The 16,304-nt window shown below is 31.5% G+C and overlaps 1 protein-coding gene across 3 annotated transcripts; it reads right to left on the reverse strand.

The window, feature by feature from the left end:
- Positions 1-3,882: 3,882 nt before the first annotated feature.
- Positions 3,883-14,341, reverse strand: LOC115874597 (juvenile hormone acid O-methyltransferase). 3 transcript variants are annotated; one of them, XM_030889799.1, is made up of 4 exons: positions 14,016-14,341; positions 10,109-10,605; positions 7,314-7,588; positions 3,883-4,614 (listed from the first exon to the last, which is right to left on the reverse strand). In XM_030889799.1, the coding sequence occupies exons 2-4, from the start codon at positions 10,474-10,476 to the stop codon at positions 4,415-4,417; spliced, it is 843 nt and encodes a 280-aa protein (XP_030745659.1). In that variant the 5' UTR covers positions 10,477-10,605; positions 14,016-14,341; the 3' UTR covers positions 3,883-4,414. The 3 variants fall into 3 exon arrangements, with proteins under 3 accessions (XP_030745659.1, XP_030745658.1, XP_030745657.1); XM_030889798.1 differs by having other exon boundaries at positions 10,109-10,747; XM_030889797.1 differs by having other exon boundaries at positions 10,109-10,750.
- Between the last annotated feature and the right edge of the window lie 1,963 nt (positions 14,342-16,304).

A 16,304-nucleotide genomic window follows, 5' to 3' on the forward strand; every position in this document is an offset into this window, starting at 1 on the left:
GTCTGGCATACTTATTTTTAGGTTAAATAGATGCTAAAATTTAAGAATAAACAAATTTCAAGTTACCTAAAGAATGTTTTTTGGATTTATTTTTTTGCAAATGTTATGGGTTGCGCAGTAGCGAAATACCCCCAACCCCCCAGCCAGACTTAGGATCCTGGGTTCACAAGTTATTAAAGTTTATTTTTTTTGTTATTCTAACTTGCATAAAATATGTTCTCTAAATATGTCGTCAGCTCTCCGGCTAGTTGTATCAACAAGTATTTTTGAAACCCTCTATTTTTCTTTTTTTTTCCGTAAATTTTGGTCCAGTGTTTATATCTAGACTGTATGCATTTTCGTATTTCTCTGACATTTTTAGAGAATTAATAAAAACGGGAATTAAAGGAATATTAAAGCATTTCTGGAACTGAGACTCATTTGCACATTGCTGATAGTGCCAAATATAATATTTTAGTCAAATTTTTATAAGTATATTTATGTATAATTCACATCTTTCCAAAGCTTTTTGCAATGTCTGTGTTATTATTTATTCTGTTTATATTTACAAAGCGATATTTAAAAAAATAACTTATTTTAAAAATGTGTGTATAATGTAAGTAGTAAGTATAGTTCATACTTAAGGTTCATACCAATTAAACTTTTAGTCACGTGTTTTCAGTCAGGTTTGACCGGCACAGCGTTGCCCAATTTTACATATTTTCTTTTAATCAAAATATTTTAGGAAACAAGAATAAATTAATTATAAATATATAAACAGTTATTATTTACATCGACAAAACTCACCTCCTTAACAGCACTTAAGGGACATAAAGAACCATTACTACCGCTTTTCCGTTCAAAATATTCTAATAAGGTTGCGATGAGCTTTTTGCAGCACCTAGTAACTGCCTCGTTTATTAAACAAATTACATTTGACATTTGATGTTAGGATATTGTTTTGAGATGAGAGGTAGGCGGAACTTTATAGAAACATATGGAACTATATTGCCACAAAATGCCCGATTGTCCGACTTTTTCGGTGTTCAAAGTAACTTTCTAGTTCCAGTAGTTACCATAGCGTACAAAATTTAAATACATTAAAGAATAATAAAGTTCCAAAGTAGTAACTGGGACTACAAAGTAGCTTTTGGGTAGTAACAACTTAATCACTGGAAGTAGCGGATCTTTTAAAGTAAAAATGGGTAGTCCCTGCTACTTCATAGGGAAGAGCCTAACTTTATCGTAGCGAAGTGTGCGTCAGCCATTTTTTACTGTCAGAAATTTTTTAATTAAATTTATTTGTTAATATATTTTCATTTTTTCTTTATTTTCTCAAGTTTCATAGTGCTTTAAGCATTTATTTTTCCAATTAGAACTCGAACACACTTTGGTGCATTACGAAATATTATTTTTAATATTTTTGATATTATTTTTTGTCCTTAAATATCTACAAAATGGAATTAATTCGAGGGCGCGTTAAAATATTTCCATCTAACTCGGCAATATTTGTCAGTAAAGTGACGTGCGTTTATAATATTAGTCCTGGAAGCGTCCGAAATACGCGATTAAAAACCATCATTTTCCTCATAAAAATAACACGCCATTATTAACTTAACTTTAACATGGCCGTGCACCGCGGCTGTCATATTATCATATTATTATTTTATTTCAAAACGTTTTTTAAAAGTAGAGGTCGCTAGGAGAATATTTTGCTACTATATGTATAGTAGCAGTTACCAGGCTGCTACGTAGGGGCGACTAGGCGGCTACGTAGCAGGATAGTGGCCGCTACTACCCTTTCACTTTATAGTTACGAAATATAGTGGCAGCGTTAGTCCCTGGGACCACCCGGTATACTACCCAGTTACCCTAAATTCTTCCCCATTTTAGTAACAGTTACGTGGCGGCAACGTAGCCGTCGATAGTGGCAGTCTACTTGATGGTCGCTTTTGTAGTCCCAGGAACGTACCTGCTACTATCTGTGTTGCTTGGGGAATCCCCAGCGGAAAATTTAAATTCCAGTTAGTCCAATATGTCCATGGTTGGCAACAATGAATCTAAAAATTGCGCCCTCGATTACGTAACTAAAAGTTTAATTGGTATCGCTTATAGTAGATAATATGACTGTTACACCTAAAAACATGAAAATGGATATTTTTTGCACTTAGGATGTTAGAACCGTTGTAACCATCTATAGTTTCTCCAGCAAAAATTTATATATGACAGTGACAATTGTAGCCTGTTATTTTATTTTAAGATTGACTTTCGTCTCTCACTTTTTAGATGTCATATATTTTTCTACTGGACATTACTTATTTAAAAATAGTTTGAAATCTTACGTATTTGTACGTACGTCATATTTGTGACTTTTTTCTCACTATAATTTTGTTTTGAACTATCAAAATTAAAAAAAAAATTATATATTTTATAAATGAATTTATAAGACTCATTTTATCAGATTTTTTCTAGGTTGTTTTTATTCTGATATAATTTTCTTCACAAGTTGCTCTTCAAAATAGAATTTATAATTATAATAAAAATTCTATGTGTGTCTTAGATTCTATAACAGATTCTATATCTTAAATTTGACTGTATTTATGGATATTAAAAAATAAATAAAAATACTACCTCTGTACTTTAGTGTTTTATTTATAAATCCCTCAAATTAGATTTTTTTTCAACATACTAAGGGCTGGCAAAGGTTAGTCTTGGGTCGAGAGTTCCGTATGTAAGAAGAGTACAATGTGTATAATGTACTGAACAAAGAGAGAACAGTAAACACGTTTCCAAACGTACGAAATAAACCGAGAAATTGCGCACATTGCTAAGAGAAGTGGAAAGGGATAAGCAGATTTGTCGCAGTCCACCGGTCGACCCAATCAGTACTACCTCTGTCAGTTAGGGGTTGTAGCTTAAAGTTCTAGGGAAAGGTGTACATCACGCGTTCAGCTTTTTTTACGTCTCGCGATACTTTATTTGTTTATTTATTAACGAGTCGTGATTTTCCCTATAGCTTGAAAATTTTTAAGTGCAAGTTAGAAACACTTGCATTTTTGGTAAAAATAAATGGAATTAGGTTGGTGTTCGACAGTGGTCGCGCTATTAAAACTCTGAATTCAAAATGAATCGATATCTCAAAATCTATTATAAATAATTATTGATTGTAGTTTTTTCAAAAACTTTCTTAACATTTCTGCTATATTTTCTTCGCAAACAGTATGTGAAAATCTTTATAAATAAAAAAGTTACACGATTGCTGAAAATTGCTAATATACACTAAAAGTAAATATTTTATTTAAGTTTTGACTTGAAAAAAACAAGCGACCAATCGAATTTTTCTTATTTAAACATTTTGTAAAAGATCCTAAAAAAACAACACCCTAACGATACCCTTATAATTCCATTTCAGATGCTCAGAAACATATCTAATGATTTTATCTAGTTGTCTTTTCGAAAAAAAGTCATGTAAAAATAAGCGGTTTGCGATCGTGATTTTAATTTACCTGTTAGAGAAAGGCGCACCGGCAACGCCGCAACAGCACACCGTCGCATTTCTCTCACTCCGACTTAATAAGATCCTTATGCGATTTACTTCCACACATGTAAATACCGACCCAAAAGTAACAGTTGCCAGCACGGTATAATTTATATATAAAATAACATTTTTATGAAGGAAGAAATAAGAAGAATGAGAAGTAGGATATTAGAAATTTAAACTTTCAGAATACTAATTTTGTTGCAAGGACCCATAGACAACAAAAAATTAAACTAACGTATTTATAATATATACCGTATGATCGAGAAAAAACGGCGTCAGCGATGGCTATGAAATGAAGATCGCTGTCATTTTATATGTAAATTTATATGGGAAATGTCATCGATCGTCATTTCCCAGCCAACTGGACGCCATTTTTTTTTTCGATCATACGGTATCTACAGGCATTACAATTTTAAAAATTGACATTTTTATTATTCATACATACTATTCTATCTGGTTGTTCTGTATTTTAATGCGTGCGACAGAGACAAATCTAAACAGATCTAAATGACCGGTTGACAGACAGAGAGACAAAATAAAAAGCGGCGTACAATGTTGCCGGTCTTTTGGTTTGTAGGAAAATATGTGTAAAAAAATGAACTATTTTATAAACTTTCATGTATACTACTGCAAGGAAGATAGTATATCTAAGCTAAATATAATCTAAGCAAATCACATCTTATTTCTACTAAGTAATCTAGAAAATTTCAATAATTTAATTTAAAATATATTAAGCACCTTGATTTTTACATAAATTATTAGTATAGTCTGTCTCACGAAAGAATACATATTATATAATTTAGAAAGCCTATAAAATAATACACTTTTAAAGTAAAATATCTAGCTGTCATTGTCATATTTTTTTCACTGGGTAGACTGACTACGCTAGTAGATTTAGGACTTCATATTTTTGGGTTTTCTAGCATAGACTATCAGAAGTTTGTAATTGACTGGTATACCGTTGTTATTGTTGCTTGCTACAGTTAGGTCGTATCCATATATGTTTTTCACCTCTTCTATAAAATCCTCTGTATATTTTATTCTGTCGGTGGACGATAGTAATGGAATTGTAGGATTTACAGCAATGATTGAATCTAGTTTACAAGAAAGAGTATTCATAAATTACTACATAATAACATTTCTACTAGGAAAAATTTCTCCAGAGAAAGAATGATTTTGACAAGTGACAACCAAAAGTTGATTGGCAAAAGTTTTTAATTAAAATGACAGGTAACTGTCATTATCGTTGTCACATATTCTCTCGTTGAATAGAGTTATATCAGTACGTTGATATTAGCATATTTAGAAAAACAAAATTATAAAGTTTTGATATGTTGAGGTTATACGTACTAAAAGGAGACTTTTTAAAATCAAAAGGGTTCCTAACTGTAAAGTGTAGGCTTCACTTCCAAAAACCACCCCCAGTACGCACTGCGGTGGTTTTTCTCGTTTTTCTCGAAAACCAATAGTCGCACAGAAAATTTTATTCTTGTCAAAAATATTCCCTATAAAATTTGCTACAAAAAAGGTTCTATTCATTATTTTTATTTATCCAATGCATTTCGAGCAATAACCGTTTGAAAAATGGAGTACAAAAAAAATACAGGTCGTCTTTCAAATTATAGTCTCCCAAGGTATTTTAACGTGCTAAATATACACACAACAGATATAATACTGTATAATATAAACAAAAACGTTGCCTATTCCACTAAACTAACATTCATACTTTCATCTACACATTGTCATCGTCTATAGTTTCTAGAATGTGCTCAGTATTCGAACAACTTTGCCCACGACAGGTTCCGCATATAGTTGTACATTTCATGCCGGCTTTAATGCAACTGCATCTTTTTACACAATCTTGTTTGCTGATGTTCAAATTATTCGTACTGCCATCAAAATATCTGAGAAAAATGAAAAAGTTCTAATTGTTGGCCAAGATGTCGATCTTGTTTTATTAGCAGCACTTTCCCCCGATGAAAAAGACATTCTTTTTCTGAAAGAAGCCATAGGTAATGTGAAACAACGAATGTATAGTTTGGGAGATGTAATAGAGAGATGTAATGTATGCAATCATCCAGTATTATACGTAATTTAAAAAAATCAATTTTATTTATTCACGCTATTAGCGGGTGTGACACAATATCAGGATTTTTTGGAAAAGGAAAACAACAACACGTACAAATTTTTAATAAAGAAAAAGATTTTGATAGTATCGTCGATATTTTTAACAACGCAAAGTCAACACCTGAAGAAATAGAAAGAGTTGGAGAGACGTTTATAGTGAAATTATACAAACGTCATCTGAAGGGAGCCTTAGTGAGCAAAGATACGCTTGTTTCAATAAGTTAGTTGGTCAAGCAAACAGCACAGTACTTTTATCAAAATTGCCTCCCACATCTGCTGCAGCTAAGCAACATTCCCGGAGAACATATCTTCAAGTACAAATATGGCAAGAACAACCTATAAAACCCGACCAGTGGGGCTTGAAGAAAATCAACAACACCCTGTCACCTTTATATACAACAGAATCGCCCGCCCTTGCTTCAATTATGTCATTAATAACGTACAACTGCAAACAAGATTGTGTAAAAAGATGCAGTTGCATTAAAGCCGGCATGAAATGTACAACTATGTGCGGAATCTGTCGTGGGCAAAGTTGTTCGAATACTGAGCACATTCTAGAAACTATAGACGATGACAATATGTAGATGAAAGTATGAATGTTACTTTAGTGGAATAGGCAATGTTTTTGTTTATATTATACAGTATTATATCTGTTGCGTGTATATTTAGCACGTTAAAATACCTTGGGAGACTATAATTAGAAAGGCGACCTGTATTTTTTTTGTACTCTATTTTTCAAACGGTTATTGCTCGAAATGCATTAGATAAACAAAAATAATGAATAGAACCTTTTTTGTAGCAAATTTTATAAGGAATATTTTCGGTTAGTATAAATTTTTTTTGGGAGCAACGGGTTCTGAGAAAAAAGCGAAAAATCATCGAAGGGCGTATTGGGTGTTTTTTTTTGGGGTGAGGCTCACACTTTAGAGTTAAGAACTCTTTTGATTTTGAAGTCTCCTTTTGGTGCGTCTAATCTCAAAATATGAAAACTTTATAAAATTTTTCTTCTATTCGGCTATTTTAGGTCTAATATAAATAATATACTATATATATTTGATACCAATTAAACTTTTAGTTACGTAATCGAGGGCGCGATTTTTAAATTCATTGTTGCCAACCATGGACATATCCGGCGCCGGGCTGACTAACTGGAATTTAAATTTCCCGCTGAGAGTTCAGGTGGTAGCTCAAGTTGCCACACTTATTTATTTATTTCCTGACGTTGTCATTCGTTTTGACACTTTAGTTTTGTATTACGAGGTTTTAGTTTAAATGAATTATGTTGTGATACTTTCAGATTAACAACCTTGCAGTCCTTGCAATAACAACCTGCCAAACCTTGTCAGTCGAACATTGTTCTTTTTAGAACCTCCATTAGTGCGAAGTGTACAAAATAGCTTAATATCCGTAAAAAAACGCATCGCAACTTTATTAGAATATAAGCGGTAATAATGGCTCTTTATGCCCCTTAAGTGCTGTTAAGGAGGTGAGTTTTGTTGATGTAAATAATAACTGGTTATATATTTATAATTAATTTATTTTTGTTTCCTAAAATATTTTGATTAAAAGAAAATATGTAAAAGTGGGCAACGCTGTGCCGGTTAAGTTTAATCCCGTGACTAAAAGTTTATTTGATATGCACTCTAGATACTTTGTTTGTACTTACGTTTAAGAACATTCCAGTTACTGAAAGTATACTGTTTATCTTCGACTATACATTTACAACTCTCAAAACCAACATCTTGCAGTATTGTTTTGACTTCTTCGTCGGCTTTTTTGCTGTGGTGATAGGGCGACACAGATTCTTTTATAAAATATGGAGCCCATCTTATGTTTTTAGATATATTTTCGTAAACTTGAAAGATAGGCGCTGTTATTAGTAGGCTGACTAGCATATCACCACCGGGTTTTAGTAGGTTGAAAATATTTTCAAAAGCTTTCCTAAAAAAATAAAGATATAGATACAATAAATACAGGCTTTTATTATAAATTGAAACAAAAAAAAATGCAGTTACATGATTTCGGCATTGAATAATATTTTCAATCCGTTACTTTTTGATTACTGTGTTGTCCCTGTACCTAAAATAAATCGTTTTTAAGTTATTTAAGATTTAGTTTTAAAGCGTATATTTTTCTTGATTTTAACCAATAGCCTATAACTTTAAACGTCAAGCGATGTAAAACAATATATCTGGCGAGATATCTGGCCATGTCATTTCCAAGCCAAGTTTGTTTTGCGATCATACGGTATATTAATAATAATATGTATTATATTGATATAATATAACTATTAGATAACACTAAAGAGCGAAATTAAGATATGTATTTATTTTATAAATACGCTTTATAAAGTTTTAAGTTTTAAAGTACCTATTTATAATATACGATATTCAAATAATTATATAGTTTTCTGACAGAAGGAAATCAATTGTCTGATTTGGACACTTTATATCAAAGGATGCTAGATAAAATCAAATAAAATATACGTTTTAAAAAATTAATTTATTAAATTATTAAATCTCAAAAAACTTTAAAACGATTTAATTTAGGTAGAGGAACATGTATAATCAAAAAATAACGAATTAAAAAACCTTTCAGTGGAATAAAAAAGGTAGGTTTCTAATTGAAAAAAAAATATTTATGATAATTTTTTTCGCTAAGTTCATGACAAGTACGGCCAATAAGCGAACAATTTAATTTTTAAAATAGGTGACCACACGTCTTCCCTTTAAGTCACAGTGGCTGTGATAATCCCTAGAATTGACCTTTAGGCTATACAATTTTTTCTGACAGGCAGTTTTTTTCCTCTAAAAATTTTAAATATTTCTTTCTCGAAAAACGGTTAATGTTAGATATAGAGTGTTTGATATCAAAATTCATAAAATTTTACAGTGAATTTAAATATGTAATAAAAAATGAGGGTTTCTATTTAAAATAAAAAAGTTTCTGTGAAATTGAAAATATTTTTAATCGACATATCTCGTGGAGAAACAACGATGTGCAAAAAATCTCCGATCTAAATATTGTTGTTCTCTAGAAGGTTCTAAGTTCTAATGCACGCCCAGCCTGGGACAGCCTGTATATTATGAGCCGTTAACTTCAAAATTAGATTAACTCCACTTTTGAAAAGTCTTAAATTTAAGTGTAAAACCACTATACAGGGTGAGTCTTAAATAAGGGCAAATATTTTTAGGGGTGGTATATTTTCGACACCAATGTCTATCAGGTTTTTTTCGCGAAAAAAAATTTTTGAAGAATTTTTTTTAATTTTCAGTTAAAAAACATAATATCTTGATAATATGGCAACACAGGAACTGGATTAAATTAGCAGAAGCAAGAAAATCCAGAAAAGTCAAAAATCAATCTTTTTGGAAATTTTCAAAGTAAAATATCTCTCGGTTATTTTGGACTTATTTCAAAAACTTTAAAGATAAAATATGTTTTTTTTATCGAGATCTACCAGACCTGAAAATATTTGCACTTTTTTAAGACTCACCCTGTATAGTATATTTATAACTATTTATATCTACAGGTTGAGTTTTAAATAAGTGCAAATATTTTTAGGGGTATCTCGACCCCAGAAACACGTCTATGATTTTCTTTCGCAAAAAAAATTGAAAATTTAAAATTCTTTTGAAAACATTTTTTTAACTTTTAGTTGAAAAGCATTATATCTTCAGAATATGGTAACATAGATAATAGATTAAATTTACAAGAAAGAAAACACAGAAAACATCCAGTGATTCTCAAAATGTAAGCAAGAAATCCTTTTTTTTTAAATTTTCAAAGTAAAATATCTCGATTATTTTGGATTTATTTGAAAAACGGTAAAGAGAAAATATGTTTCTTTTATGGAGATCTACTCGTCCTGAAAATATTTGAACTTATATTTAAGACTCACCCTGTATAACATGTTTCCAAACATCAGAGGTTACCAGGGCCTATTTTTCATCTGGTCGGGCCCTAAGGCCCAAGCAAATTCGGGCCCTCTTTTCCAATAAAATTCAAAAATTCTTTTGTTAGTTTGGGTTAAAAAAATAAAACATTATTTTTAGATTGGGGAATCGCCGGTGCCGGTATCTTTGATATAAATTTATAAATAATTTTAAAAAATGCATTAATTATATCAATCTAAAGCTTATTTTATTTAATTCTATTTTCCTTATCAATAACTGTTTTTTTTCTCTGCTGTGTAAATTTACATTTGAAATTATGAATATTTTACAACCTTTAACGGGCCCCCCAGACCACCGGGCCCAAGGCCCGGGCCTTATGGTAAAATAGGCCCTGGAGGTTACCATTTCTCTGTTGTTTGGAAAAATTATTATAAATATAAAAGTTATGATTTAAGTGGATTCACACTTAAATTTAAGAAAGCTCATAGGTATACAAAAAGTTTTCGTTCATTAGCCGCGAAAAATTTCTTGGCATTATTTAATAAAAAAAAATCAAAATACATACCTTTGTGCCGGAACCCAATGCAAACAGTAAAAAGAAAAAACGTGATCAAATTTTTCGGTAACGTTCCATTTTATTTCCTTTCCAATGTCCATCTGACGAAACTTCACCCTGGGGTTTCCCGCACTGGCTTTCCTCGCAAACTCCACCATTTTATTGCTTATATCACTCCCCACCACCTTTCGGCAATTTTCCGGCAGCTGGGGCAATAGGACTTGCAAAGTGGTGTACCCCTCCCCGCATCCCACATCCAGAACACTCTCCGTGTCACCCCCGTCCCATCTGATCAGGTTCAAGTAGGTTTTCACCACGTGGATGTTGTCCAGCGTCTGCATCTCCTTGTACTTGGAGTAGAGATGGGGTTGGTCCATGGTTTCTGTCTGTGCGGAAACCCCGCACCTTCACGCATTCAAACCTTGACCGGTGTCAAACGAATGCATCCGATTCCTCAATGGACGTATCTTTATATCGGTTGTGACCGATTGCGTTTGTACCGGTGACTGTCAAAAATTCAAACTCGTCGATATTAGCTGGTACGATTCATTGAAAATCTTTCAAAAGTACTACTCGCTATATAGACGAGTCAATATCATTTAATGTATGTCCTTTTCTGTATTTTCATCTCTTATTTCTTCTATGCATCTGCTTAAAATTTAAAAAGCATTTTATTTTACTGAAACATACCAGATGCGTCTCAAAAGTATAACTTTTTTTATTTTTTCAGAGAAAAAAAACGAGTTTAGGTATGTTAGTATATGACATAAATTAGGATTGATTGACATATTCAATTCTTTTCGGCCACTTCTTGTTTCACGAGAAATGACTACAACTTTTGATTTTTAAACGGTGCCCTTAGTATTTTTTTACTTTATTTCATAGAAAATGGTATTCTGAATAGAATGACATATGATATGTCAATTTTTGACATTTTTACTCTAAACAAAATTGTATTTTAAATTTCAATCTAGAGTGCCATGATTGTGTTAAAAACGCTAATTTTTAATCAAGAAGCCTGGGAAAATAGATTTGACCGTCTAATGTTTTTAGTGTCTTGTCCTGGCTTGTTAAAAGATGCCCAAATTGAATTTTAATCATAACACAATTTTTTCAAATAGAACGAGGGTGGCTCATTAGCATATTTGGAAAAAACATTTTTTTATGAATAATTTGATACCACACACTTGGGATTGGAGAACACTTGGGATTGGAACCACACACTGGGGAATCGCATGTCGCAACTTCAAATAAACCATATTCGGAAATGTCAGAAGTTGACATATGATATGTCATTCTATTTAGAGTGTCAGTTTCTATCGAATAAAGTAATAAAATACTGAGGGTGTCATTTAAAAATCAAAAGTTGTAGTCATTTCCGGTGAAATAAAAAGTGACCGAAAACAGTTGAATACGTCAATAAATCCTAATTTATGTCATATACCAACATACTAAATTTGTTATCTCAAAATAATAAAAAAGTAATAGGGGTGAGCCACCTATGAGACGCACCCGGTATAAGATGTAAAAAAATCAGTACGAATGTATATAGGAGGTAATTGCTGTTTAAAAAATTATTGGACTTTTATTAAGTAAAAAAAATCGATTGTGTATCTTTCTACTATACAGGGTGAGTCTTAAATAAGTGCAAATATTTTTAGGGGTGGTATACCGGGTGCGTCTCAAAAATGGCTCACCCCCTATAACTTTTTTATTTTTTCAGATAAAACAACAAGATTTATTGGTATATGTTAGTATATGACATAAATTGGGATTGACTGACGTATTCAATTGTTTTCGGTCACTTCCGGTTTCACCGGAAATGACTACAACTTTTGATTTTTAAATGGCACCCTCGGTATTTTTTTACTTTATTCGATAGAAAATGACATTCTGAATCGAATGACATCATATGTCAATTTTTGACATTTTTACTCAAAATTTTACTCAAATCAAAAACAAATTCTATTCTAATTTTCAATCTAGAGTGCCATGGCTGTGTTAAAAACACTAATTTTTAATCAAGGAGCCTTGGAAAAATAGATTTGATCGTTTAATGTTTTTAATGTGCCTTGCCCAGGCCGGTTAAAAGATGCCCAAATCGTAATTTTAATCATATCTCAATTTTTTCAAATGGAACGAGGGTGGCTCATTAGCATATTTGGAAAAAGCATTTTTTACGAATAATTTGATACCACACACTTGGTATTTTGAGTCAAATTGTCGTTATGAACCGCATGTTACAATTTCAAATAAACCATATGCCAAAATGTGAAAAGTTGAAATATGATATGTCAATCGATTCAGAGTGTCATTTTCTATCGAATAAAGTAAAAAAATACCGAGGGTGTCATTTAAAAATCAAAAGTTGTAGTCATTTCTAGTGAAACCGGAAGTGACCGAAAACAATTGAATACGTCAATCAATCCCAATTTATGTCATATACTAACATACCAAATATCGTTGTTTTATCTGAAAAAATAAAAAAGTTATAGGGGGTGAGCCACTTTTGAGACGCACCCGGTATTTCGACCCCCAGAAACACGTCAATGAGTTTTTTTTTTCTAGATTTTTTTTTAAATCATAAAATATCTTCATAATATGGGTAGTGGATTAAATTTACAAGAAAGAAATCCAGAAGATATCCAGTGGTTCTCAAAATTTAAGCGAAAGATCATTTTTTTTGGAATTTTCAAAATAAAATCGGTTATTTTGGACTTATTTGAAAAACGGTAAAGAGAAAATGTGTTTCTTTTATCGAGATCTACCAGCTCTAAAAATATTTGCACTTATTTAAGACTCACCCTGTATACAAAGACGTATACAAATATTTTTTCTCAACTGGTCCACTATAGGTTTTTAGGATCTACTTTAAAAATACATTTGAAATACTTAGTAGAGAAAAAATCTATCTTTACTACTTTGGACGCAACCTGTAGATATTTCATAATTAGTTTTGAAAATAAACCTATTATAAAATACTTCCAATTATTTTTTTTAAATCGCCTGCTATAGATTATTAAAACTATATGACAAATCCACATAGCTCAAAATATAGAGCAATTATTTCTAAAAAATGTGTATATCCGAAAAATTGTATTTATGAAATGATCGTTACCACTGCTTGCATTTTTGTAAAAAGTGAAAATATTTTTGGGACACTCGATTAATCGATTACCCTGTAATATAAGTGTAAGTCCCGGATTTTCTTTACAAGAAGAAAGACTTTTTTTATTATTGACTTTTTGAGAAAAACACATTCTTTATAAAATATTTTGCTTTTTCTAAAAGGGTTAATCCCGTTTATACTTTAACAAATTTTCATACGGTTTTAGAGAAAATTAAAAAAACATGAAAATATGGTTGAATTTTTTCCTAAACCCTGAAAATGAAAAGACGTTTCTATGGTAAAATAATTTCGATACTTTGTTAATTTTGATTAACATCACATTTTGTGCTTCTTTAACATTTTAAAACAGCAAAAAATATGACGTTAATCAAAATTCTCTCAATATCAATCTATCAAAGATTGAAAACGAAATTATATTACCATAGAAACGCGTTTTTATTCAACTATATGTTTTTTTTTCATTTTCTTTAAAACGGTTTTGGAAATTTGGAAAAGTATAAACAGGATTAACCATTTTAGAACAAGCAAAATGCATTTTTCTCAAAAAATGTCAATATTATTTTTTTCCTCTTCTAAAGACAATCCGGGAACATACTGTATAATAATATGCAGATATTAAAAGAATATTTCTAATTTTGATTTTTTAAAATAATATTATAAGAATACAAAAATAGTAACTTTTTTCTTTTCTAAGTACCTTAAAAAACCACCACTGTAAATTCGTTAGTTATAAATAGCCTTAACACAAAGTAGATATCCCTATAATTGTTATTTAAAAATAGTCACCTTTAACCGGGAAAATACGCAAAACACTCAAGTGAATCTCTGCTCTCTTCAATACATTTTTTTCATAAATATTTAAACATTTTATTTTTGGCAACTGCCGGAAATAACACAATGCGAAAAGTTATATCAGATAAGCGCGAAAAGTAACTTTTAATTTAGATTTAACAAAAAAAACTTTTTTTCTATTTTTTTTGCTTGCGAAGATGCTCAAAACGAAAGTATTGTTAGCAACTTACTGACCAGTTTAACATGTACCAGTTTAAGGACCCACGAATTTTACTAAAAAAGAAAACTCCAAAAAAGTCCATAGAGTTTCAAGACTAGAGACAGCGAGGCTTGCAGTATTATAATTATAATGACTTGATTCGTATTTTTTTTTGTTTATTACATAGTTTTTAGAACATCTATTATGTTAATAGAAGGAAACAAAATTATAAAAAACTATGTGCGCATATTTGAAGTGAAACTTCTTACTAACAGCTATTAAATTGAAGGATTTGAACGACATGTTTGAAAAAGTGTAGTTTGAAATGTTGAAAAAGTAAAAATTAATCAATAATTTGATTCACTTTTATAAAATTTGTACTAAAATGACCGTCTGTTCGTCTGAGGACTCCATTCGGGTACCTCTATCCACTTGCCGAGTTTGGTTCCAATCGACCCATAAGTAAGAAAAATCCTGATGATTTCGTCCATTTAAAGGCATCAGTTCGAAACGTCGAGGGGGTCATCCTGTAGCCCGTCCACAATTATGCCGAAATCGCATTTTTTTTCAGTCTTTAGTCCCACCCTGATGAAGAGGTAAACGAAACGTCGTATCCAAGTTTGCACGGTGGGACCTGTGCACCGTCGCCGTCGCTAACATAGTCTACCTACCAGATTTGGTCGCGATTGAAAGACATCAACTTTTGACGTTTCTTACGTCAAAACTAACTGTGTAACAGTGATAAAGTATCGTACACGTAAGTTGGTCTTGGTCCAATCTATCGACATACCAATTTTCATTTAAATCGGACGGTTTTTTCGTCATTGATGATGGGGTTTCATAGTGTACGATATTATGAAAAGATTTGGCTCCTCATAGTATATAATTCTAATAATCATTTTTTAAACGAATCATATTGTAAACGGTGAATCAATTCTCACGATTCATTGAACGAACGAACCATAGGCACGAACGAGTTACATTGTTATCCGATTCAATTCTTATGACTCTTTTTTGAAACTCGTTCGTTCAAATTTTATGGATTCGTGCTGGCCATGATTCAGCATGCAATGATCCGACTCAATCCTTACGAGTCATTTCTACGACTCAATCGAATCGATTGAACGATTCGTCCAATCTTTGCCCACCTCTAGTTTGGATGTCACGCAAATTTTGCAATATTTCTATTATCTGTTTGTATAGAATGTAGAATGTTTAGGAGGGGAGTTAATCACCGCGACCTTATAGATCTATTGTGTGTTCCCCTTTCTTGAGTTATAACGAGTTATAACTCATCATACAGTCTCAGGGCTTTAACAAAAGCAAGCATCTGAGACGGCTCCACAGAGGCCAGCTCTTGATTTTTCTCCGTTATTATCTGTTTATTGAAGGGCGTATAATGATTTGAATACTTTTCAGAGTTTCTTCTAATTGAATAAATATATGCAACACATTGTTTTTTCTGTTATACATTTTTAAAATGTTAATGCCATTTTTATTTATACATTTTAGAAACTGTCCTGATGATGGGAATAAAATTCTCGAAAGCTTGACAAATTTGAAAAAGTAGTTTTATTAGCCTATTGAAGGGGGAATAATATTTTGAATGCTTTTCAGAGTTTCTTCTAATTGAATGAATATATGCAACACGCAAATTCATTTCACAGTTATATCGACTTTATTAAGAGTGATTTCAATTTTCGTTTTCAATTTTTCTTTTATTTTTCTACGTTCTATTTAAAAAAATAATCCTCAACCCATTTTCTAATACTTTTTACAGTAAAAAAATATTGACATTATCTATATTAATATTCTAAAACGAATATTTTGTAGAAAAACGCGTTCAGTATAACCACACTCGTACTTAAGAGTTTGTACAAATAAGTTTTCATACGAATTCAATTCAAAACCAGTAGAATATAATAATAAATTATAATCTTTGTAACTAATTAATGTAGCGTATTAAGTATCTCTATAATTTTGATGTCGATAGACGGGTCATACACCCCAGTGTAAAGCCTTTCCAACCAAAAAGCTTGCCATGGGTCAGTTTTGAATAAGACTGGTTTTTGTTTTTTAGCTCT

Source organism: Sitophilus oryzae, unplaced genomic scaffold (genome assembly GCF_002938485.1).
Source record: "Sitophilus oryzae breed Bouriz unplaced genomic scaffold, Soryzae_2.0 scaffold_1297_pilon_pilon, whole genome shotgun sequence".
NCBI classification, from domain to species: Eukaryota; Metazoa; Arthropoda; class Insecta; order Coleoptera; family Curculionidae; genus Sitophilus; species Sitophilus oryzae.

What these genes read in the sequence shown, in the direction of transcription:
- LOC115874597 (XM_030889799.1), bottom strand. Translation starts at nt 10,476, where the DNA reads ATGGACCAACCCCATCTCTACTCCAAGTACAAGGAGATGCAGACGCTG. An exon ending in CATTGGGTTCCGGCACAAAG is followed by an intron (nt 7,589 to 10,108) that starts GTATGTATTTTG and finishes TTATTTTTTTAG; the next exon opens with GAAAGCTTTTGAAAATATTT. An exon ending in TAACTGGAATGTTCTTAAAC is followed by an intron (nt 4,615 to 7,313) that starts GTAAGTACAAAC and finishes CTTGTAAACTAG; the next exon opens with ATTCAATCATTGCTGTAAAT.